This window comes from Hemicordylus capensis, chromosome 1 (genome assembly GCF_027244095.1).
Source record: "Hemicordylus capensis ecotype Gifberg chromosome 1, rHemCap1.1.pri, whole genome shotgun sequence".
Taxonomy (NCBI): domain Eukaryota; kingdom Metazoa; phylum Chordata; class Lepidosauria; order Squamata; family Cordylidae; genus Hemicordylus; species Hemicordylus capensis.
Genome location: NC_069657.1, coordinates 61,482,323 through 61,507,476, shown reverse-complemented (window position 1 = coordinate 61,507,476; position 25,154 = coordinate 61,482,323). Strand labels below are relative to the sequence as shown.

The 25,154-nt window shown below is 40.9% G+C and overlaps 1 protein-coding gene across 4 annotated transcripts in view; it reads right to left on the bottom strand.

The window, feature by feature from the left end:
* NOVA1 (NOVA alternative splicing regulator 1) overlaps positions 1-25,154 on the bottom strand; it is a 232,960-nt gene that overhangs the window by 42,845 nt on the left and 164,961 nt on the right. For 3 of the 4 annotated variants that reach the window (XM_053252446.1, XM_053252463.1, XM_053252472.1), the window contains one exon: positions 5,868-5,939. The exons of the other annotated variant lie outside the window; for it this stretch is intronic. In XM_053252446.1, the coding sequence (XP_053108421.1) occupies positions 5,868-5,939 (72 nt within the window). The remainder of the gene's footprint in view (positions 1-5,867; positions 5,940-25,154) is intronic. 4 annotated transcript variants of the gene reach the window in all.

Genomic DNA, 25,154 nt, shown 5'->3' with positions numbered 1-25,154 from the left:
CACAAATTTCAAACAGTCAAAAAATGGACAAAAAAGAATCACTGACCCAGAATCCGCTGCTGGACACTGTGGTGTACCAGTTTGCCTGGTCTGGTTAGAGTCTGAATTGGACTCGAACCGGATTGGGCGGTCTTGTGACACCGAACTAGGGGCAGGGCTTGGCTTAAAGCTGGTTAGGGAGGTTAACATTAAAAAATAATTCCACTTACCTCTGGAATTGCTTGGGGGGGGGGGTGCTACCGCAGCTGTGGAGTGAGTGTGTGTCCTGTTTGGGGGCCGTTCCGGCCCTTTCTGAGGTGGCGACAATTTTGGAGGTCACAGCACATGCACCATGATCATTTCTGTGGTTGTGTCATGACTTGGTCATGCAAAAATAGCGCCACCAAAAATGCCAAAAATAGCGCCACCACCTCAGAAGGGCCGAAACGGCCCTTTGGAGGCCAGGGGGAGGGGGAACTGCCACAGATCCCCCCACAATCACGGCAGCACCCCCAAGGCTGCCGCTGAACTCGGCGGTATGTTAAACATTTTTTAAAAAACCCTCAGAACCCACAAACCAGCTCTGAGCCCGGGGGAGGGCGTTTGGCTTGACCTTGAGCTGAACTGGGCCCAGTTCAATATCGAACTGGCTCAAGGTTGAGTAAGCTCGCACATCCCTACCAGCCACAGTACCTGCGTGGCAGTAACATAATTGGCACAATTATTGCTCTCTCACACACAATTATGGCTCCTTACTTCCTAGCATTGCAACAGATTCCACAGCAATTCCCTTACTTAGCAGCAAGCAAGCATAACCATACGCTCAACTAGAGCAATTAACATCAGCCACATTTTGACTGAGTACAGCACCATGCAATGCAGATTGCAGAACAGACCAGGTCAATGAGTGAAGCACTTGTTAGTCTTAAGGCCAGAAATGGAGCTCATCACAGCAATCACCAAGAATATTACACAATACACACACATAGCGAGCAAGCAAGCAAGAGCTGTGGCTGTCAATTTCTTGTCACAACATTATCCCAGAAACAAAACATACCACAGCTCAAGGCAGGCACCAAAGTTCTGCCTTTGTTAATCTGAGATGCATCAAAACCAAATAGTTATAGCAGCATAGCACAGCATGTTATACCCAGTGCTGAGAAAAGAAAAACCACAAAATCAAACCTACCTCCCTCCTCTTCTGCTGTATCCTCTTCAAGTGAGGCATAAGGGTTCTCTCTGCCTCCCCATCCCCCCAGACAATCTGGGCACAGTTGCACATGACAACACTTGATTTCTATGCTAACAAGATCATGAGCCAATTGGAAACCAGTGCCAGAAAACCAATCAGCAAGGGGAAAACAGCCCTCCAAAATGGTGCTCAAAATGTTGAAACTTTTCTATCGAAATGAGGTTGTTCTGCTCCGAGCCAGAAACAGGCTCTTTTAGAAAGTGTGTGTTCTGTTTTCAGCTTGAAATACTCGAAATGGTCAATTTTAAGTTGGAACATTTCTTCATCGGAACATTCTGCACATCCTTACAAGAAAGCTTCTTGTTTCACAGTGCTAAATCTTTTTGCCAAACCTAAACCCTAAGTGTTTGACAGTCCAGGTGCTGATGTTTGCTTGCATTTAGAACATGCTCTAAATGGTGGCTGATGCATGGTTAAAACTCAGGATTTCATCTATTAATAGTCTCATCTGAGCAATGATTGGTGGGAGAAATAGCTTCTGCTTCAACAGTTCACTGTGGGGGCAGGGAGCTGTAGAAAATAAACTGTGTCTCCTAAGAGCTCTCCAAATAAGTTTAACTAGCAGTGGTCAATGAGATACTATGATGCATAGCAAGAGGATGTAAACACTGATTCAGAGAGGAAGGGGCCCTCACATAAGGTGACTATGGAGTCAGGACACATCTGGAGATAGCATGTTACAGGTGTGGGGCTGCCTACTGGCCACGAGTACCTGGAATTACCACTCATGGCAGTAAGCCACACTAGTGTTCCACAGCAGCTGTACACCTGTTTGCTGGTTTTCACGCTGCTTGAAGCAGGTCTACTGCAATAAAAACAATTCATATTTTCTGTTTAGATAAAGAGAAAAGCCTGAAGCAACAGACTGCAAACCTGAAGTCTAGATTTGTATCACTAATTTCAACTGGCAATGGAAGAAGTGAAGGCAGGGATGCAGTGCATCATCAATCAATATCTACTGAGGAACTGGGATGCTCCCAATGTACCTACCAATGCCAACATAAGCAGAGTCCTTTCGGGGTGGGGGGCGGGGAGTCTGCAGGTTCAGGATCTAGGAGGCAGAGCTCAGCAGGAGGCAGAACAACAAACACCAATGTTTGTGGCATGAGCAACATCACCAGGGATTGGTGATCCACTGGAGGGAACATTTAGGGAGGTCTTGCAAGACCTCAGCCTGGAAGTGGCAGTGTCACCCAGGCAGGCATGAAATGCCAGCAACTATTTGAAGATATTAGTCAGATGTTTGAGGAGGAGATGACTTTCCTTTCAGTGTAGCTGGGTGAAGTTTTCCAGGGGAAGAAAAGAGGAGGATTAGGCTGGCATTAAAACATCCTTTCTTTCCCTCTTCCATTCTGAGGCCAACAGAACAAAAGACAAAGGGTAGATCAGGGTAAACTGACAGCAGTGGCTGATGAAGGCATGTGTTTAGAAGGTTGTCTTATGTAGTTTGAAGTTACTGATACAATGTAATATTAGTGCCAGCAGCTCCCAAAATGTGTTTTCTTCATTATGAATCCTGTTTTAGTTCTTTAAAATACCTTGAACATCATCCTATACAACAAACGTACAGTATGGTAAGAATGACACAAGCATGACTAGGTATTTTGAATTGTATCCATTTAATAATCCTAAAATGTTTCTGAAATGCCACATTTCTTGCTTTGAGCAACTGGAGAAGTAAAATATACATCTGTACAGTTATTTCCTAAACTATTACACTGGAATCTATTTTCATGCGACAGCCGCAGTGCAGATACCTGTCAATGTGATGGTGCTGAATGTTAATCATAGCTAAATTCTAGAAACAATTGCCCGCTACTTCACTTATCACCAGAATAAACAGAAAAACTTTGTGCTTCCTGCTGAAAGACTAGAAAACAAATACTATGTAGAATGAAACAAATTACATTACATCTATGAAAGACAACTCCACACACATATACGCACACCCACCCCTGAAGAAGGCAGTTTACATCTCGAATATCTATTTTCACTTCAACTTGTTCAATAGTGTCCAAGATATGAACACAAACTGCCACCAAAAACAAAAACAGAAACCGATGACACTGGTTGACATCCTGACTAAATTACTCAATTGAAATCCCATTGAAATTAATAGGACGTTAGGTATGATTATCTGTTAATTTCACTAGGGCTTTTATTGAGTAATATAGTCAGGATGTCAGCCACTATAAATTATAAAATTGTGTCATGTGATATGCTAGGTTAAAAATAAAAGTACATGAAAACAGGCACAAAGCGTACTCTCTTTCTGGATGACACGCACACACACACACACACACACACAGAGAGCCTTGAAAGAAACATGCAACATGAACATCAAACTCAAAGATATTAGCATAAATTTGGTCAATATCTTGTACAATAATGCATATTACAATACAGAGTACAGAATTACTGAGCATGTCCATTAAAAGAATGGAAAGTTTGCCAAGTATCATTATATTAACGCATTTCTAGTGTACAAACTAATATTCCAAATAAGGCAGTATTAAGAATGAACACAGAATTCCTTGAGCAGAGCACCTGCCTCTCCAATGTCTTCCTTTGAGGACATTTTTGTTTTGCAACTTTTACAGTGCTTTATTGCCCTGATCAGTATCATCAGCTATTTCATTAACATTCTTTTGCAGAGATATTATTGTTTAGCAGATATTAGTAGATATCACATGAAAAAGAATAAGAATTGCCTGGCTAGGGAATTGCCTGGCAAGGTCCAATCTAGTCAAGAAGTTCATCTAGTCAAGAAGTAGGATATTCAAGAAATATACTGCCTCAAACATGGAATGCAGGTGCGAATAATTCACAATGATCCATTTACATTTTTGAGACTTTACTCATACATTCAAGAAACCTCAAAAATCCACACAAACAATAGGTCATAGGGAGCTTGCCAGTGGCATGGGGACAGGCTGCTCTGGCGATCCCTCCCCTCAACACTGCCTGTGCATATGCTGGTCAGGCCCCCTGCATGGCTGTCAGTTGCAGGGGGCATGGCCAGCACCTACAAGGGGCCTAGTGGCCTATCTCACACTCCTTCCCAGTCAGCTGGGTTTGTTTTCTCTCTCCCCTCCCCCCCCCAAATCCAAGACAGGGAGAGACATAATGTACCTGTTCGGCACTGTGTTTGCTGGCTGGGAAAAAGTGGGCCATGCCCTGTGTTCCCAGCTGGTGAGTGCTTCATTCGCAAAAGTACTTCATAGGATAATGACAAGGAGATTCCTGGGGGAGGGGGCATTCTGGCAGCCCCCAATCCCAGCAGCTCAGGGATATTTGCCCCTCCCTGTCCAATGGTGGCTATGCCACCGATTACATGTACAGAAACATATTAAGTGAACATGTCATTGTAATATTCCAAAATGACTATCCTGTGGGAGAGAGATTTGGAGCCAAAGAACTATGAAAAGAATAGCAGATCATGCTGTTCTGCATGCATTTGAGAAAGAGTTTGCACACTGCTGTAGTACGTAAGTTCTATAGCAGTCGTCATGCTTTTGCTTGTGCAAGAAGTTGCACAAGAAGATCACAATGTGTGGCTTTAGCTTCTCTGTTATCATGTAATGCTCTCACCCAGTGGTATAAAGCAGACCTTCTACAAGCAGAAAGACCCCTTTGGAGCCGACTCATTTTATTCTAAATCTTGTTGTGATATGGAAATAAAGAAAAGTAAATAAAATAATGGATACAATTAATTAAGTCAGTACAGAAAAACAAATTAGAATAGCTATAAAACAAAACAATTATTCATTGCAGGGCTAAAATAGCTTTGCTCCTGTAGTTCAAAGCAACACAATATGTTATGTATGGATATTTAAGTAAGACCAAACCCCCTCCTCTACAAATCCAATGGATTTGTTTTTCTCCCCAAAACAAATCCATTTTAAATTAAAAACAATTAAATAAAAAGAACATGTTGATTACTATTGTATTGTAGTCTCATAAAAGTTAAGACTGTAGACCTGTTTATAGAAAATGGAGGAGGATTTCCTAAGCTGTTTTATTAATACAACAGCTTATGAAATCCTCCTACCAATCCCAATCCGTATATATCAGAATTTCTATTACAAGAATCGTTTTATTGTCTTTTGTAACAGAAACATATTTTATTATACAGAAGCTCAGTTTAATTTCCCAAACTTTGAAACATGCAGAAACATACAAACGAATGCATGCTGAGTCTGTATGTACTTTGGGGTCTTCAAACTGCCTTTTTCTGAACTGCCTGACAAGCCATAGCCAACTCAGGACAATTCAGAGATCCCCCCAGCCTAAAGAGCTACTGTTGAGAAAAAGTGAGAGCTGCACTGGGTAGACGCAAACTCTGTGTGCCCCTGAAGGGACTACAGTATATGAATTTCAGCCACACGTTGTCATACATATGCCGATTTTAAAAAGTATATATAAGTTCTGTACATTTCTTTTTGTTCTTGCACAAAATAATTAATTTCATTTACCAAGCTAAAAATATTTTTAATGCAACAGCATTAGGTATCCATGATTATGGATGTATACATGTGAATGAACAAAGAAAACCTTAACCCACCATATCTTTTTCTCCAGTTTGCAAGTTGCCGCTCGTGAAAAGTATGGTGTAGATGATAGGATGATACTGTACCTGATTAGCTCTGGAGGTGGTCATGGGATCAGATGGAGAGGACTTGGTGGTAGTTGGGGATGATGGCAATGTCTGGGAACAAAGCAGTTCAGGAGCAAATCAACCTCAACAAACCTTAGACTGAACAGTTAAAAAAATTAAACAAATGTAATGTAATAAAAAATTAAATAGAAAAAGCCTGAGTCCTAAATTTTTCTTCTCATTGGAACTTAATGGAATTTAATGCCAATCAAGCAAATAATTAATGCATGTAAGTATGCATGCATATGCATGTGAAAACAAATTCATGGCTTAAAATTAAGATGGCGAACTCACAAAATAAGAAAAATATGTTGACCATATGGATATTTTCTTTCCCATACTTGCTTCTTGGGGAAAGTAACGGCTAGTAAAAGCAAAGACAAATTCCAACAAGTTCAATGAGATGCACCATATCACCACCATTCTGATAAAAAGACGACAAGTGCTCGGAAGTTACAAAGTAGTGTATTCTGGTATTCTGTCCCCCTCCTTGTTGCATCTTGATTTTGTCCTACAGAGTGACTTTATAGAAATTTAGTGATCCGTATCTTAAAACAATCATATTAAAAGTGTTAAAAGCAATAAACTAGCTACTAACATATGTGGTGATTTTTAAAAAGTTATTTTTAATGTGAAAAATATAAACATCAATCATATTATGGATGAAATTACAATTAAAAATAGCAAAACAGAATTGCAGCAATACATTTAGCAATAGTATTAAATATAATTAATCTAAGAAGAGCAAAGTTTAAATAATGTAGCATTAGTCATGTACAAAACAAAAGATATATTTCCCCGCAAAATATATAGCATAGTTAAAACACTTGCTAATAAACAAGCATTAACTTATTTACAATATATGCACAGGTTTTTCTATACTCAATCACAGGTTTTTCTAGCAGGTCAGCCATATTTCAACTTTCCGGATACATACGTGTGTGTGTGTGTGTGTGTGTGTGTGTGTGTGTGTGTGTGTGTGTGAATCATAATATTTGTGCAAATAAAAGGAATTTAGACACTTTTCAGAAAGTAATTTGTATATCAACCTAGGTCTGAAATAAAAGTTACCTCCAGGAATATGCAATGGTGGCTGATCCATGTATTACAGCTCCTACATGAAGGCCACCATGTGGAAATATTTGGTGGTAGGCTGTAAAAACCACATCAGGGCTTGACCCATATCCCTTTCTAAATTTCAGTTATATTAAAAATAAAACTATAGGTTGCAACCAAAGGTTTCCTTCCTCTGGAGTAAGGAACCCTTTACATGCAATCCTATGAGTTTCAAGAAAGCCAAAAGATGAACCCGCCAATTTGGACTAATCTCTTCAAGTATATCATAACTGGGGACACAGGTGTGGTAAAATCATGTTTATTATTGTAGTTTACAGGGGCTAATTTGTATAGCTCTACCTGAGGCTGCCCCCCACCCACATGGGGGGGCAATGCTTTTAATGTTTACAATAATATATCTTGCCTAATAAATAATTTGGGAGAACAGGCTAAAAATACAGCAGGATGAAACCTTGACCCTGTCATGGAATGCTGTCTAAGAATTACTGTATTTACCCTAATAAAAGACAACTCTGAATTTAAGGTGAGCCCCATACAAAACAGAGGTTAAATACAGATTGTACATATACATACATACAAAAGGAAGAGGACTCGGAATTTAAATGACCCCCTGATTTCTAACATCAAAGAACTTGGAAAAAATCCTGGTCTTGGATTCAGGTAAATACAGTAAAAGCAGTGGTGGCTGGTGAATTGTAGTGTTGGTGGGACTCGTGGGGATATATGGGTGCCCTATATTTGCACATGTAGCATGGCATTACTTAAGGTATACAGGTGCTTTTTCCTTGTTCCTGTGCATGCTTTTGGACACGCCATGCTTTTTTCCCCTCCCAGTGAATAGTCATAGCCATACCCACACAATTTGATAACTAGTAAATCACTAGATAGTATTGGCATGGATTTTTAACTTGAACTTTTCAAGCAGGGAATTGCCTCCATGTACGCAGAGCACATTTTCCTTACTAGATAACCCAGCCAGCTGCTCACCGCCCCTCCTGGCCCCATGTAACTTCAGAGATCATATCTTACAAAAGTGGTGATATGTTCTCCACATGGTGGCAGAAAACACTACATTCCTAGACTGCTACTCTGGATGAGCACAATAAAATGTTCTTTTACCATTCCTTAACTAACTCAGATAGGTACTATTTTTGAGGATAATCCCAACTACTATGGTGATAGAATACACTCAGTCCTGGAATACTGCTCTGTATCACTAGAATAATCTATTATTTTATCATCCTAACACTAAACCAGCTATAAGTTGAAAGACTAGTTAAATGGTAGAAGAGCTAGAGCTGGAAGACAACATCTTTGGAAAACATTTTTAAAAAATACAAGGATAGTAAAACAACACTTTACCAGATAAAAGTTCACAATGAGGTATGTCAGTTTGAGTCACACACAACTCTCTTTCCACAGACTGGATGCAATTAAAGGGGGGGGGGCTGGTGTTTTGGGGAGAGGGCATTGCATTTAGTCCAATCTGCAGTTGCTTTTAGTCTTAAGATGATGGTAGAAAAACATATTGCAGAATAATTAAAAATTGTGTCTTGTTTATTAAAATATTCCTATACAGCTCTTTGTTAAGAGAGCTTTCTCAAGTTAGGTGAGATATCAATAAACAGTATAACAAAATGATTAAACAGCACAATATTAATTTGTACTAAAGGTCTCAAATAATTACTACATGGAGGCATGCTGATCATGGTGGCAAATTATGAGCATGAGTCTCTGCATCTCTACTCGAAAGATTTATTAGATCAAAAAATCCCACTTTGAAATATAAAACTCAGCAGTTATCAGATTCTGTCTGTAACATCCATGGCTACAGACATCCAAAACAGCCAAACACAAGTATTCAGAACATCTCTGCACTACTGTGTGCTGGCTGCAAAGTGCAGGTGATTTTGTGCAAGAGCACAAATACTTTTTGGAGCTTACCCACACTCCAGAACTGCTGATTTAGACCAGAAACACAGAGCAGATGGTCAGTTAACATGTTCTGGTCTAAAACAGAGACAGCGTGGTATAGTGGTTAGAGTGCTGGACTAGGACCGAGGAGACCAGAGTTCAAATCCCCATTCAGCCAAATACTTGATGGGTGACTGGGCCAATCACTTCTCTCTCAGCCTAACCTACTTCACAGGGTTGTTGTGAGGAGAAACTTAAGTATGTAGTACACTGTTTTGGGCTCCTTGAAGGAAGAGTGGGATATAAATGTAAAATACTACTACTACTACTACTACTACTACTAAAAAGAGCACTTCCAGAGTGTGGGCTAGCTCCAAAAAGTACTTCCACCCTTGCACGAGACTGCCTGCACATTGCAGTGAGTATGAAGCAATGAGGAGGATGTTCAAAATGTCCACCTTTGGCTGCTCTGGATGTCAGCCAGTGGACAACTTGCTATCTTGCCCTTTTAATTTCAATGGGAATTCTCCAAGTAAATTTAGCCAGTGAATTCACAAGCCAGTGAATTTAGTTGATCCAAGAAAAAGGGTGAACTTGAGTCAGAGTTCACCACGGCTTAGTACCAGAGCCTGATTTGAATCATGGTTACAGACATATAACCTCTGAGCATAAGCAGAGTGCCTTTTACATTCAAGTAACTATACTTGAGATAGACCACAAGTAAATGAGACAGAGAAAAATATTTATTTATTTACATTCTTTTATACCGCCCCAAACTTATGTCTCTGGGCAGTTTACAACAGATAAAAACAACATTAAAACATTAGTTAAAAAACAACAACAAGAAATTTAAAACATAACAATTTAAATTTTTTAAAAACAAGGCTCTAAAACAACATTAAAAACAATCAAAACAGACTCAGTTAAAAGCCTGGGTGAACAGATGTGTCTCTAAAGACCTTTTAAAAGCTGTCAGAGATGGGGAGGCTCTTATTTCACTAGGGAGCGCATTCCAAAGCCTTGGGGCAGCAGCGAAGGCCTGTCCCTGAGTGGCCACGAGACTAACTAGTGGCAAATGCAGACGGACCTCTCCTGATGATCTCAATGAGCGGTGGGGTTCATAACGAAGAAGACGTTCTCTTAAATACCCAGGGCCCAAGCTGTTTAGGGCTTTATAGGTTATAACTAACACCTTGTATTTTGCCTGGAAACATATCGGCAGCCAGTGTAACTCCTTCAAAACAGGAGTAATATGGTCTCTCCTAGATGACCCAGAGACCAGCCTGGTTGCCGCATTCTGAACCAACTGTAGTTTCTGGACTACATACAAGGGCAATCCCACATAGAGCGCATTACAGTAATTCAGTCTGGAGGTTACCAGCAGATGTACCACTGCTTTGAGGTCATCTATCTCAAGAAACGGACACAGCTGGTGTATCAGCCGAAGCTGATAGAATGCACTTCTGGCCACTGCCTCAACCTGTAACACCAGGGAGAGACTTGGATCCAGAAGCACCCCCAAACTGCGTACCTGTTCCTTCTGGGGAAGTGTGACCCCATCCAGAACAGGCAGATCAAAGTAATCTCCAGAGTTCCGACCCCAGACAATGAGTACCTCTGTCTTATCTGGATTCAGTCAAAGATAGTTATCCCTCATCCAGCCCATTATCGACTCCAGGCAGGCAGTTAGGGAGGCTATGCCCCGATGATGCTGATGTAGAGAAATAGATTTGGGTGTCATCAGCATACTGGTAACACCCTGCACCAAATCTCCTGATGATCTCTCCCAGCGGTTTCATGTAGATGTTAAACAACATCGGAGACAATACGGAGCACTGAGGGACACCATACAAAAGTTTAGATTTTGAAGAACAGCAGTCTCCAAGGGACACCATCTGGAACCTGCCTGAGAGGTAGGAGCAGAACCACTGCAGAGCAGTACCTCTCACCCCCAACCGCCTCAGACGCTCCAGAAGGAAACTATGATCCTTCTGTATCGAAAGCTGCCAATAGTATCGAAAGCCACCAAGAGATGCAGATGTAACTCTCCTCTCTAACAAAACAGTAGCATACTCAATTACAACATCCATCTCTTCAGAATTCTACATTTATGTTTGCTGTCCTTGCCATGGTGAGTGTTCCACTGCTCTCCAGCATGTATGATGAAAGAAGTCCCAGCCTCTCTTCTACAGATTAGAGCTGGGGAAGGGGCAAGATCATCCTCACAGGTGCACCAACTTTCCAGAAACACAGTGCAGCTACAGGCATTCCCCACCAACTTCTCTGGATCCAAGCTGGAGAGGAGGTGGGTGTTGTTTGGGATGCTGTATGAGAGAAGAGTCTTTCCCAGCCAAAGAGTCTTTCCCATCCAGTGCCAAAAGAAGCACCAGGCCTTCCTTTCAGAGTTAAGAGGGAGGTTGGGGCTGACTGTTCTTGCAGTGGATGGCTGAGGTGCCCTGAATACCTCTCCTATCCAGTACATCTTTCTGGCTTGGCTTGTACACCTTCAAGAAGCATCTCCACCCACCCACCCACTTCCAGCTCCAAAATTTTAGTTTAGTTGGGAAAGGAGAAAGCAGCAAGGTAGACAATTGGAGCGCAAGTGGAGAAAGACTCAACTTGAATCTGACAGATTACAACATGGAACACATTTTAAATTCTGTGCTCTCAAAATCTGTGCAGCAAAGACACAGTTTTTTCCTGCCCTCATTGCATCCACAAGTTCATCTGAGTTGTCCAGGATTGTGAGAGGACTAGTACATGCCCCTCTCTCCCTGAATCAGTATTTTGAACCATCATCTGCTATGAGGTTTTCAATGAATTTTTAGCTGACTTTTCTCTTAAAGAAAGGAAGCTTATGAGATCACCCAGCTCTCTTTCTCTGTGACAGTTGACTGAGGATGTATGAACATTTGTGGCTCAAGTGGGCTAACTTGTGGGTCGCCTAACCAATTTGAACCAAATTTGGTACAGTTGTAGGGAAACATATCACTCAATGGTGTAGTTTGTGATGTCATCCACCTCAATTCAATATGGTGGACGCTTGAATGTTTGAGGTGGAAGTTGGTAATTATCAATTAAGATTATAGTGAAGTAAAAGTAGGCAGATTAGTTCTTACCAGAACTTCTTGTTTGTGGATAAAATTGTTCATATTCCGACCAATCTAGACTCTACAATTATTGCAGAGCCTAATGTGGAGGTGGTACAGCAATGATTAGATTGGATCAATTTCAGTTTGACTCCCAAGGATGTGGATATGCTGCTTGGGGCAGCCCACTGCCTGTTCTCTTGACCCTTGCCCAAATTGTCTTACGCTATCTTGCAGGGGAGTTATTGAAGAGGCCTAGTGGACATCATAAATGCTTCTCAGAGGGAAGGAAAAATGCCCTCTTGTTCTCAGGAGGCAATTATTAGACCTCTTTTGAAGAAGCGTGTGTTGGATATCTCAGAGTTAAGCAATTATAGGCCTGTTAGTGGTGGCCTCTCAGCTCCTGACAGTTTTGGGGGAAACAAATTATCTAGACCCATTTCAAATTATCTAGACCCATGTCAAACTGGTTTGGGGGAGGGTTATGGGGTGGAGACTGCCTTGGTCAGCCTTATGCATGATCTAGAATTGGGAATCAACAGAGGGATTGAGACTCTGCTGATACTTTTGGATTTCTTGGTGGATTTCGATACCATGGACCATGGTATCCTTCTGGATCATCTGAAGGAGTTGGGAGTGGGAGGCACTGCTTTGCATGGCTCTGTTCTTACCTCTCACATTCTGCTCCTACTTCTCAGGCAGATTACAGAAGGTGTCACTTGAAGAATATTGCTGTACAAAATGAGAGCTTTTGTATGGAGTCCTTCCCATCTCTAATGCTTTGTAATAGCTACATGAAACTGCTGGAGTCATCATCAGGAGCTATGGCGCAGTGATTATCAATATGCTGATGACACCAAAATCTATTTCTCCATGTCAGCTTCATCAGAAAAAGTCTTAGTCTCTGGCTGGCTGTGGTAATGAGATGGATGAGTGATAACAAACCAGCCAAATCCAAATCAGACAGAGGTACTTATAGTTTTGATCTGCCTGTCCTGGATGGGGTTACATTCCCCCAGAAAAAACAGGTGTACAGTCCAGGAGTACTTCTGGATTCAAATCTCTCTCTGGTGTCTCAGGTTGAGGTAGTGGCCACAAGTCCTTGCTTTCTATCAACTGTGTCCATTTCTGGAGACAAAGAAACCTCAAAACAGTAGTACATATGCTGATAACCTCTAGACTTGACTACTGCAATGCACTTTATGTGAGGCTGCCTTTGATTATAGTGTAGAAACTGTAGTTGGTGCAAAACCAATAAGTTTACAGGCAAAAAAGTTCTGGTTATAACCTAAAAAGCCCTAAACAGCTTACATCAAGCAAATTAAAGAGATTTAAGAATTTAATGCCTTCTTCATTATGAGCTGCACTGCCTATTGAGATCATTCAGGGAGGCCTGCCTGTAGTTGCCAAGAGTTCATCTGGTGGCTACTTGAAGACAGGCCTTCTTTGTTGCCACCCCAAGGCATTGGAATGCACTCCCTATTGAAATAAGGACTTCCCCATCTCTGGCCATTATTAATATGTTGCTTAAAACACACCTATTCATCCAAGCTTTTAATTGTATTTTAATGTGATTTTTAAATTGTCTTTATGTTTCATTGTTGTTTTATTATGCTGTATTTATTATAAACCACCCAGAGACGCAAGTTTGGGGCGCTATAAAAATAAATTGAATAAATGAATAAAAGGAAAAGATATTTCCCTGTCTTTGCACAGAGACATAAAGAGAAGTCAAGGACTAAGGCACAAGTTATGATGAACTTGTCCCATTATTTTCAATGGGGCTACTCATGAGTCTGGATATCAGGTTCCGGGACTTACTTCCAAATAAATATTTGTACAATTGGGCAGAGTTCTGGCAACCACACATTTTGGCAAGGCTTTTGCATAGTTGAGCATACTGAGCACAACTTTTTATCATTTGAAATTTAACACCATCACACATTAAGAAGCAAGTGGGGTGCAGGTTGCCTTGGTCGGCCTGATGTATGATTTCCAACTGGGAACTGACAGAGGGAGCGTGATTCTGTTGGTCCTTTTGAATCTCTCGGCGGCTTTCGATACTATTGACCATAGCTTCCTTCTGGAACATCTGAGGGCATTTGGGGTAGGAGGCACTGCTTTGCAGTGGTTCCACTTTACCTCATGGGCAGATTCCTAACCTCTAGCCTGAATTACTGCAACGCACTCTATGTGGGGCTTCCTTTGTACGTAGTCTGGAAATTGCAGTTTCCAGAATGCGGCGGCCAGATTGGTATCTGGGTCATTAAATATCCTGGGTATTTGAGAGAGCGTCTTCTTCATTACAAGCCCCACCGCCCATTGAAGTCCCATAACATCTGGGGACCCAACGCTGAGAATCCCTGATCTAGGAAATACCATATTACTCCTCTGTTGAAAGAACTATATTGGCTGCTGATACGTTTCCGGGCAAAATACAAGGTGCTGGTTATTACTGATAAAGCCCTAAGCAGCTTAGGCCCTGGGTATTTAAGAGAACATCTTCTTCACCATGAACACCACCACCTGTTAAGATCATCTGGAGAGGTTCGTCTGCAGTTGCTGCGAACTCGTTTGGCGGCTACTCAGGAATTGGCCCTGCTGCCCCTGGACTTTGGAATGTGCTCCCTGTTGAAATAAGAGACTTCCCATCTCTGGCAATTCTTAAAAATGCATTGAAGAAACATTTATTCACTCAGGCTTTTAATTAGACTCATGCTTTTAATTTTTAATGTTGGTTTTGAATTATTTTAATGTTAAGATTTCAATGTTTAAATGATTTTATTTTTTTTAATGTTTTAAATAATTTTATTCATTCATTCATTCATTCATTCATTCGATTTCTATACCACCCTTCCAAAAATGGCTTTTAAAATTGTAAACTGCCCAGAGACGCAAGTTTTGGGTGGTATAAAAATATGTTAAATAAAGTGCCAACATAACACATTTTCAGAAGTTCTATTCTGTCTTAGAACCCAAAGACAGACAAAGAGAAACTTCACCCAATTGCTATGATCTTTACACATCAAGAAGCTCCTGACCTAGGGTCTAAGACAGACTAGAACTCATGTAAAACTATCTGCAGGAGGTTTTATCTCATTATTCTCTTTGCATGTCATCGTATTTCTTGTTCCAACCTCAAAAGCTGGCAGTGAGGAGAAGAAAAACATGATTGATGAGTGGAATGGCTATACTCTTTAATACTTCCCCCTCCCTGGTTGGAATCTGAAAGTCAAAAGTGGGGGGAGCAGGAAAATGCAGCTCAATAAGCCATAATTGAGGTGTCTATCCTGATTAGAACAATTGAGAATCACCTGATCAGCCATCTCCCTGGTTAATGCATACATTCTGTACTTAAAAATACCATCAGAGGAATGCTTGTCTTCCTTCAAAAATTTTCAAGGAAGGAGATTCAACAATACTCTGAAACAGCTTATTTAATTTCTCAGTTGCTCCTATAATCATGAAACTTTTTGTAGCATACAATTTAATTCTTCTTTCTTTTGGGTTAAAATCTGTTCCTTTGTGTGCTATTTTTAGAGTACAGGGGATCAACAGATCCCCCATTTGTTAATATTGCCCTTGAGCTGTGGTGTTCTGAACTGAGTGTCACACAACTCAATAAAGTCAGCAACAGAATATTCATGAATAATAGAAGTTCGGCAAGGAAAGTGAAAACTTGGTTCGGCTGGGCAAAACTTTATAAAGATAGACAAATATTCAATATATTTTCTTTATATAGAAAAGAGACAGAACTGAAAGATAAAGATAATTCGAATAGAATCAAATTGCTGAAGTGAATGAAGAAAATTACACACCATGACTGACATCCTAATGATATGCTTGTGCAATGAACAACGTTATGACTGCACAAGAAAATAATGGAGCTGTGCAAAGTTGTGTGGATGTTGTACAATTGCTAATAGAAGATCTTCTCCAGTATTCTCTGTCTTGGGTTCAATGGGTGGCCTTGGGCTTATCTCTCAGCCTTAGTATTAATTGGTTGCCTTCTATCATGTCTTTCTCCAGCTCTGCTGGACATTTGAGGGGTTATGTGCTATTAAAATCCCTATTCTGTAGATGTAATTTTTGTTTTTAGAAGCTGCCATTTTGTGACTGATCCCACCTCTCCCAAGCCACCATTTTGTGCTGGTCCCAAGGCTCTGGCCAAAACAAAACAAAGGTCCAGAAGCCTTATGCCTGCCCACCCCCAATTTACAGGATGAGATAGGAGGAGGGAAAAAGAAGCTGTGGTTGTGGGAGGAGTGGAAATGGGGAGGGGGGGCAATGAGAAGGATCTGGGGGGGGGATTATAGTACAGGTAGGAGGAGGATACTACCATATTATGTTTGCAATAAACAGAAGTAATGCTAGAGCAACTGAGATAGGAAGGTTGGGTGGGACAAGCTCCAAGAAGCTGAAGGAAGGACAGAATGTTGGAAGATTTACTGAGCTGAAGAAAAACAGGCTGGTGGGGGAAGAGGAAAAACTACAGGGTAGCAGCTGCATGTTTTGCCTAGGAAGACAGTGGGCAGGCAAAGGTGCATCGGGGACTGTGGAACGATCAGCCATGGTGCTAAAGGACCAATTACTGCAATGTGTTCTGCCTTTGTATGTAGTTTGGAAACTACAGTTATTTTACAATGCAGCAGCCAGACCATATTATGCCAATTTAAAACAGTTGCACTGGATGCCAATGTGTTCCTAGGCTAAAATACAAAGTATTGGTAAATACCTTTAAAGCCCTAAATGGCTTAGGACTGGGTTACCTGGGGGAATACCTTCTTCAGGATGATTGCCACTGCACATTAAGGTCATCAAGAGAGGTCCGTCTCTGACTGCCACCGGCTTGCCTGGTAGCAACTCAGAGTTGGGCCTTCTCTGTAGTAGTCCCTGGACTGTGAAATGTGCTCTCTATAGCTATTTGAGGTTTAAAATCACTAGCAGTCTTTGAGAGAGCCCTAAAAGCACATTTTTTTAGCCTGGTCATCAATGACTTTAAATTGTTTTGAACTTTAAAAAATATCTTTTAATGGGTTCCCCCCCCCCCCAGGTGAACTGCTTAGATCCATGTGGGTTTAATGATAATTGAAGTATTAAATTGAATAATAAAATAAAATAAAATAATAATAAGACTGCTCTGTGCATATTGATCTGAAGTAGCCAAATTACTAGCTGCAAATCTTTAGTTTTATTCATGCCTGTTTTTCAGCTCTAACATCCCTTGCTAAGTGAGCAAAGAGGCACCTTTTTAAAGTGGCGATTCTCTTTATTTAGCAGGAGGAGAGAAATTGGCCCTATCCATCCCCAGTAGAGCATTCCTCCAGTGGCTGTTGCTGGTGTCTATCTTATGTTTCTTTTTTAGATTGTGAGCCCTTTGAGGACAAGGAGCCTATTTATTTATTTATATGTAAACCGCTTTGGAAACTTTTATTGAAAAGCAGTATATAAATATTAGTCATATTCATATATATTATCATTTTAAAAGTATAATTGATTCTCACAGTATGCTTAGGGTTTTTGGTGCCCTAGGCAAAGTTTGACTTTGCCTCTTTCCAGAATTGTGGGGCCCTGGCTTTAATTTGAGCCATGCAGGCTGCAATGACGAGTCCATGCAGATGACCAGTGAATGACTAGCCTCACTGGTTTGGGGATACAGTGTAAGAGGGAAAAGAGTCAAGGTGCTTGGAACCTCCCTGATGTCCGTCCTTCCTCTACTGCCACTGCCTCCCTGAAGGCCATAAGATCCTCAGGGTCAACCAAACTCTATCTCTCTGAGAAGCAGCTTTTAATAATACTGAGGAGCTTTCCTCCATGACCAACCAGGCCCAATGGCAGCCAAGCCAACCACTGCATGCAATGCCTACTTCCTGTTTGGGGTCTGGGCACTTGAGAAACCAGGATGAGGGCTCCCACCTGAGCAGCTGCAGCTGTAAGGGAGCGGATTGGGGAGGGGGCAGGAACATAGTGCACTGAAGTGGTAGAGGAGGAAAGCAAGCCAGAGACCACCTAGGAGGCAGATCCTGACCACTCAACTTCTGCCCAGGGAGCTGCGGCACCCACAAGAATTGGTGTGCCTAGTGGATGAGTGTACACCAACTATATGAGTGTACACCATCATTTGTTAAGGTCATCCAATAAATTATGTAGCTTAAGGAATTTGAATTTGGTCTCCCAATGACTAAATACATAATGTTATCTGCATCACATTGATTCTTGAGTCATAGGAATTATAATCCTATTAATGAAACCTTAAATCACTGGCCTTTTGTTCTACTGATTTACTCCAATTAAATTGTTGATACATATTCAGTTTATCAACCTACATCTTTTTCTGAAGCACTCTTTCTTATATCACATTCAATACTCAGGCAAACTGAAAACCAGATATAAAGTTTGCCATGTCTACATTTTGTGCTGCTGTTTGTAAAATAAGATGTAATATATCTAACAAGGAGTAGAGTGTAAGGTAGCTTGTTGTACTGCATTGTGGATCATGGTTTGAATTTATGTAATTATGAATTACAACTGCTTATAGATCGAATAAAATTTATTCATTCATTCATCCTATACACATGTACTGATTTTTCTTAACACTTCCAGTTCATATCTTTTTAGTATCTATAATAAGATGTAGTCTAGGTTGAAAACCTTAAGTTCAAATACTGAATTTTTCTCTAACCTTGTTACTTTATCAAAGTAGGAAACAAGATTGCGCTTCAATAATTTCTTCTTTATCCAACATATTAGTTTGGATCCCAGCCAATCTATTCTTCCTGGGGCAGTCCCCCACAACACATGCCCTGCTGTTCACAAAATTCCTAACCAGTATTCCTTGTAACAGGGATTCCCATATGTTTACTACAGCTCCCATCATCTCCAGCTGCAATGGCCTTTGGCTGTGGATGATGGAAGTTATAGTCCACAACTTCTGGGAATCCTTCACAGGGAGAACTTCCCTCAGTCCTCAAAAGGAGGTTTTTTTATGGGGGCACACAGAGGCAAGGGGGAGGTGAGAAAGATCAGTATAGTTACTTGAACCTGTTCACAAGTTACAGGATCTAAAACATTGGGTACTATCAATTACTTCACTTTAGGGATGTGTATGAATCACGTTTCGAGACGCAATTTGGAACACCACCACCACTACTACTAACAATAATAATAATATTTATATACCGCTTTTTAACCAAAGTTCACAAAGCGGTTTACAAAGAAAAAACATAAATAAGATGTTCCTCTCTGTCATGGGCATGCTGGAAGATTCCGAGGAGGAGTTGGAGACAGAGACAGCAGAGGAGGGTGGGCAAGGACCAGAGGTTGCAAAGGAGAGTGGGTCTGAAGCACAGGGAGTCGAAGAGGAGTTAGAGCTGGGTGAGGCAGCTCTTGGGGAGGAGGCGTGACCAGTCTCAGCTGTGGAGAGGTGCCGATCCAAGAGACAGCAAGAGCTAAGAAGACGCATGCATATAACAACAGGCAAAGCTGCTGACTCAGCAACTCTTAATTAACAGCACTGGGGGGCTCAGCCTATTTAAGATGCCTGTAACATGCCTTCCCTGCTGATAGCAACAACAGTTTCTTGCATGCTAATCAGCTGTGTTCCTGTATTGCCTTGACCGTGTTTGGACCCTGGACTGTGTTGACCTTGACTGTGGATTTTACTTTGGACTCTGTTAGATTTTTGGACTGACTCAGACTGGACCTGGTTTGGAGAATTTATTCCTGTTGAATTTTGCAGTGTTGCTTCTGTCCCCGTTGCGCTTCGTCTGGCTAGCCTGACAGATTTATGACACCCTCTCCCCAAAGGGCTCACAATCTAAAAAGAAATATAAGGCAGATACCAGCAACAGCCACTGGAGGAATGCCATGCTGGGGATGGATAGGACCAGTTGCTCTCCCCTTTGAGAGAATCAACACTTTAAAAGGTGTCTCTTTGCCCAGTTAGCACAGTTAGCAGGGAACACATCTCCTGCCCCTTTAAAACAGAGGAGAGCAGGTGCATACCTGCTCCTCTGCTGCTTGCCGCCACTTCCTGAGCAGGCGGCGCTCCTCCCAGCTATCTTCACGTGCCGGTGGAGCATTGCCCCTGCATGACACCGGCACACAATGGCCTCCATGCATGCACGGTGGACATTTGCATAGTCAGCATGGTTGCTTTTACTTCACTATCCTCTGGGTGCATATTACATTACTATACTACCGTATAACAAATTTCCAGGAATAGACATTGCTGAAACACTGTAGGTAATGCAAAATCAGACCAGGTTTCTATGAATTATTTTATATAACACAGATGCTCTGGCCCAGAGTGCAGCTCTCCAAGAGAAGGGGGAGTTAAAGAAATGTAATGTAAATTGAAATCCTTTAAGTTTCCTGTTCTGAAAAGAAGCAATCTGAAGATCATACTCATGGATAACACCACATTCTGTTGGGGTACAGCTCTATCTGTCTCTGACTTTAAACATTGAATGTATAGCTGAAGTTGGGCTTTATCTTACTTAACATTCACATGTTCTGAATTCAGACTTTTTATAAAATTCAGAATTTTTATAAAAACTTTTTGAAATAATGACAGTCTCAGAAGAATGACTTCATTGAGAACACGTTTTAATATAAGCAACACTACCAAATGCAAATATAGATGCAGATAATAAAAGTGAATAGAATTTATCCATTCAGATTCTGCAGGTGAAAAACTAAGCATTTCAAATGTTTCCACTAATCAACAGAAATTGGTCCAGCAAGTTTAAGCATTCTGCCTCCACAAATTAATATGACCTTCCATTCGAAATAGGGTCGTCGTCCCCGCCCTGCAGTTGCTGACATAGTCTTCATTAAACAATAAGGAAGAGAATCAATAATACCGTGGAAATTGAAATTAGGAAAACTGTTATACATATGCTCCATTTCTGATAGTTCTATCATTAAAAATCAACACATGACTCTTAATGCCTGCAGTCTTGGAGAAGCCACTGCCAGTCTGTGTAGACAATACTGAGCTAGATGGACCTATAGTCTGACTCAGTATATGGCAGCTTCCTATGTTTCTAACTGAAAAGGAGCTCATAAACACAATCAAAAAATGTGTTCTACCCGGTTTTGGGAGCTGTTTGCGCTCCCAATTTTTGGTTGTGTGGAAGCAAGGTAAGAGGAAAACCTGGGCAGAAGTGATTGTATGGAAGCAAAGTAGAAGGAAAAGGTTTTCTTCCTACCTTGCTTCCTCACAATCACTTCTAACCAGGTTTTTCTCCTACCTTGCTTCCACACAACCAAAAATTGGGAGCACACACAACTCCCAAACCTGGGTAGAACCCAGTTTTTGATTGTGTTAATGACCTCAGTGTTTCACGTTTCAGTGAAACAAAGTTGACCTGATAATTTTAAATTTACACAATGTAAAATAAATGCAACTTTATGAGAAAGAATTAAGAATTAAGAGATTTAAGAGAAAAAAAGTTCTTACTTCCAACATAAACAACAAAGAGCCCCTTGCAAAGCAGAAGTATGTCTGCTTATGCAAGGAGAGTGAATAAATTGTGTCGATTTCCCCTTTTCAGCTACAGTCTCCTGGGGCATCACAACTCAAGACATTCCTAAGGGTCCCTTAACTCTTAGGAGTGGGTTTTCAGTGTCTGCAGCAGGAAGGAGGTGGAGGAAAATGCCACTGTACAAGCAAAATTCAATTTATGGCTGGGTGTTGTAACATATTTTATGATCACATTTTTAAAACCTGCATATTGTTTACTTGTTGCATATTGTTGTCACACTTATAGGTGACTGCTTAGCCTAAATTGGACCTTTCTAGAAAGTAAAGTCTTGTAGGGCTCAGAAAGATGGTCTGCCTCCTAGCCAATAAATTTGTCACTTCAAGAGGCATGTCTTTCAAGATGGGAGGGATTCGTAATTGAGAGTAACAAACTCTCAGTGAAACAATCACTGGCTAAGAAGGATAAACTGGGGAGAAGATAGATAACTGTGGATCACTCTCAAAGAAAACCAACTCTGATTTCTTCTTCAAATGAACACTTAGCCATGCTTACACATGACCACCAGCCTACACAATGTGGAATAGTGACACCACATTGTCAGTCACAGTAAAAACATCACTGGACATATATATTCTTCCTGAAGGATAAATTCAAGAGTATCAATGTCTATTCTTCTTGAAAGGGTTATTAAAAAGTAGTAACAGTCAAATAAGATTTTGAAATTCTATGCTCACAAGCAAGCAGCTGATCTCAAGGAGATGCAACTAGGACTTTTACCCAAGGAAAAGAAGGTATTACTGAAAGAAACTAGCAATGATATTAAATCCTAGGATGACAAGAAAGGCATATTAAGCTCACTTCCAGACCTTCTCTCTTTCTTCCCTCTCTTTATATTGTATTACATATTATATGAATAAGGCCATTTTAAAATTCTCACTAAAGATGCCTTTTATAATAAAAGCCTACTATAATAATATAATTGTACGACATTATAAGATGTCATATGTGAAATATGAATCATGCAATAAATGCTTGTATATTCCTAGTTGGCAACTAATTTTTAACAGTTCTCCACCCACTGATTCACTCCCACACAAGCTGAGACACAGGCACATTTGCCTATTCCTTATGTACTTAGCCAAGAACCTGGGAATGACAATTGCTTCTCTACTTAGAACGCCCATGAGGACATGGAAAACAGATACAACATGTATATATAATACACAGTAGAGAAATCACCATTGGCAAGTAGGGGATGTATATATAATACACAGTAGAGAAATCACCATTGGCAAGTAGGGGAATCCATATTATTCCCTATATAGTATACTGGTAATGCCTTATTTTCCAGCACATCCCCCTCTATCAAGTTATCTCATATCCCTGTTCCTTAATAGTGTCAGTAACTTAGGATTCACATTGTCTCTTGGATTCTGCTGTTTAGGGCCCTTATTAAGTTCACTCATTTCCAAACTTGTCCTGAGGAATCCCTGTAGCTTGTGCCTAAGTCAGGCTAATAAAATCTGTCCTTGGATATCACATTTTATGCCTATACAGTTATTGCTTTTTTTTTTTTTTAAAGAGAGACTCTTGGATCTTAGCTAGATATTTCCCCATATAATACAGAGTGCAGATGGGGGCTTCTGGGCCTGTGAATTAAAGCTTTGATGCACAGAAGCTGAAAGTCAAGTTGTTAGGTGACTCAAATGATGCTCTGCTTCCCATGCAAACATCAAGACTGCAGTCCTTATAAAATAACTTCAGCTGAAGCGGGTCCGCCTTGGCCAATGATCCACAACGAAAATCAGAAGGATCTTGCTTGCCCCTTCCAACTCCATAACACACGGTCCCTATTATACCTAATACCCCCTAGGTCAGACTTCCCCAACCTGAGGTCCTCCAGATGTTGCTGGACTACAATTCCCATCATCCCAGCCACAATAAGTTGTAGCTGGGGGGGTGATGAGAATTGTAGTTCGGCAACATCTGGAGGGCCGCAGGTTGGGGAAGCCTGCCCTAGGTATTTAAGTGGGTCTTTATGAAGTTCACTTTGGGGGTGGAGCACATCACACATTGTTGCTTAAAAGCAATAATCTTTAATAGATGTTTTCCTGTCTTTTCCCAACTGGTCATCCTTCCTGTCATCAGACAACTTCTTAATGAGCAAACTGTTTAATGTGTTCTTAGCAGAATTTTAATGTGTTCTTAGCAGAAACTGTGGCTGGTTTGCAAAATCAAACGGATAAACTGGGCATCACAGGAGGAAGGCAGATGCATAGACAGTCTGAAATGATAAACTGTATAACCAGCAACAACAGAGGGATGGGCAGGAAGAAGAGAGGCATGAATGTTGATCAAGTGATGGGGACAACAGGGACTATTAGCCATCTCATAGATCACACTTTCGAACCAGGTAAGACAATATCTCTACATAATTTAACTTTCAGGACTGTAATACAACTGTGGAGGAAGCTCCACAAATCAATGCAAATAAATGATTTAAAGAATCGGAATAAGTGGGCAAAACAGGAATGCAGTGGTTCAGGGGAGATATCTTCTGGATTCTCAGGAATATTGTGTCAATACCAAATTGTGTCAATATGCCGGGGGTGGGGGGTGGGCAGATTACTGTGGAAGAACTCATTGACAAGGGAAGAAATCCTACAACTCATAAAACCCTGGCTGATTGATATAAAATGAGCCTCAAAGAAGAACAAAATATATTGGTCATTTACACTCCAACGAGGATGGGCAGGTAGAATCTCTAACTTCTAACTACCATGGAAAGTACTGAGGACTGACAGATAGTCCCTTCTCACCTTGAAGTCCATGCTGACTAGCAAAAGGCTGTTGGTTAAATAAAGACCACTCCTTTTGAGCCCTAAGGGTCACTACTTTCTAGAAAGGTCTTATCTAGGTCTAAACTTTCACCCATATGTGAGACTTCACACGCTCACTCAAAAAATAATATTTATTTAGTCTGTTTTCTACAAATTCAAAAATGATTTTTCAAGAGATAAGTACTTATTTGTTTAAAACAAGAACTTAGAAATTTAGCGCTATAGGAAGATGCTGAAAAGCATCATCTCATACTGCACGCGAGATGGCAATGGTAAACCCCTCCTGTATTCTACCAAAGACAACCACAGGGTTCTGTGGGCTCCAGGAGTCGACACCAACTCGATGGCACAACTTTACTTACTGCTTCATTAAGAGCTCAACGAAACTGTATATTTTAAAACACTGGAAGTAAGTCGGAAACTCTGAATTACTATGAACAGAGAAGAAACAAAACCTTTTAAAAGCAGGGGCTGATATCCAGACTACATCCAGTGAATGCACAGCACATGCTTTGGGGAAAGGGTGATTGTTGTCCATCTCCACTTCCCTCCAAAGGCCACTCTGACTCTTTGAAATGCATCCTTGACAGTTGTGCTCCCCTGAAGCACATGCTGTGTGTTTGCTGCACCAGTGCTTCCTTAGTTTGGATGTCAGGCAACGTTGTGCATTAAGCAAATGGTTGCATTTAAAGATGATCAAGCTTCTGAAAATTCAATATATAAAGCTATTAGATATCATAAGATTAATTTCGGAAACATAGGAACATAGGAAACTGCCATATACTGAGTCAGACCATTGGTCTATCTAGCACAGTATTGTCTTTACAGACTGGCAGCGGCGTCTCCAAGGTTGCAGGC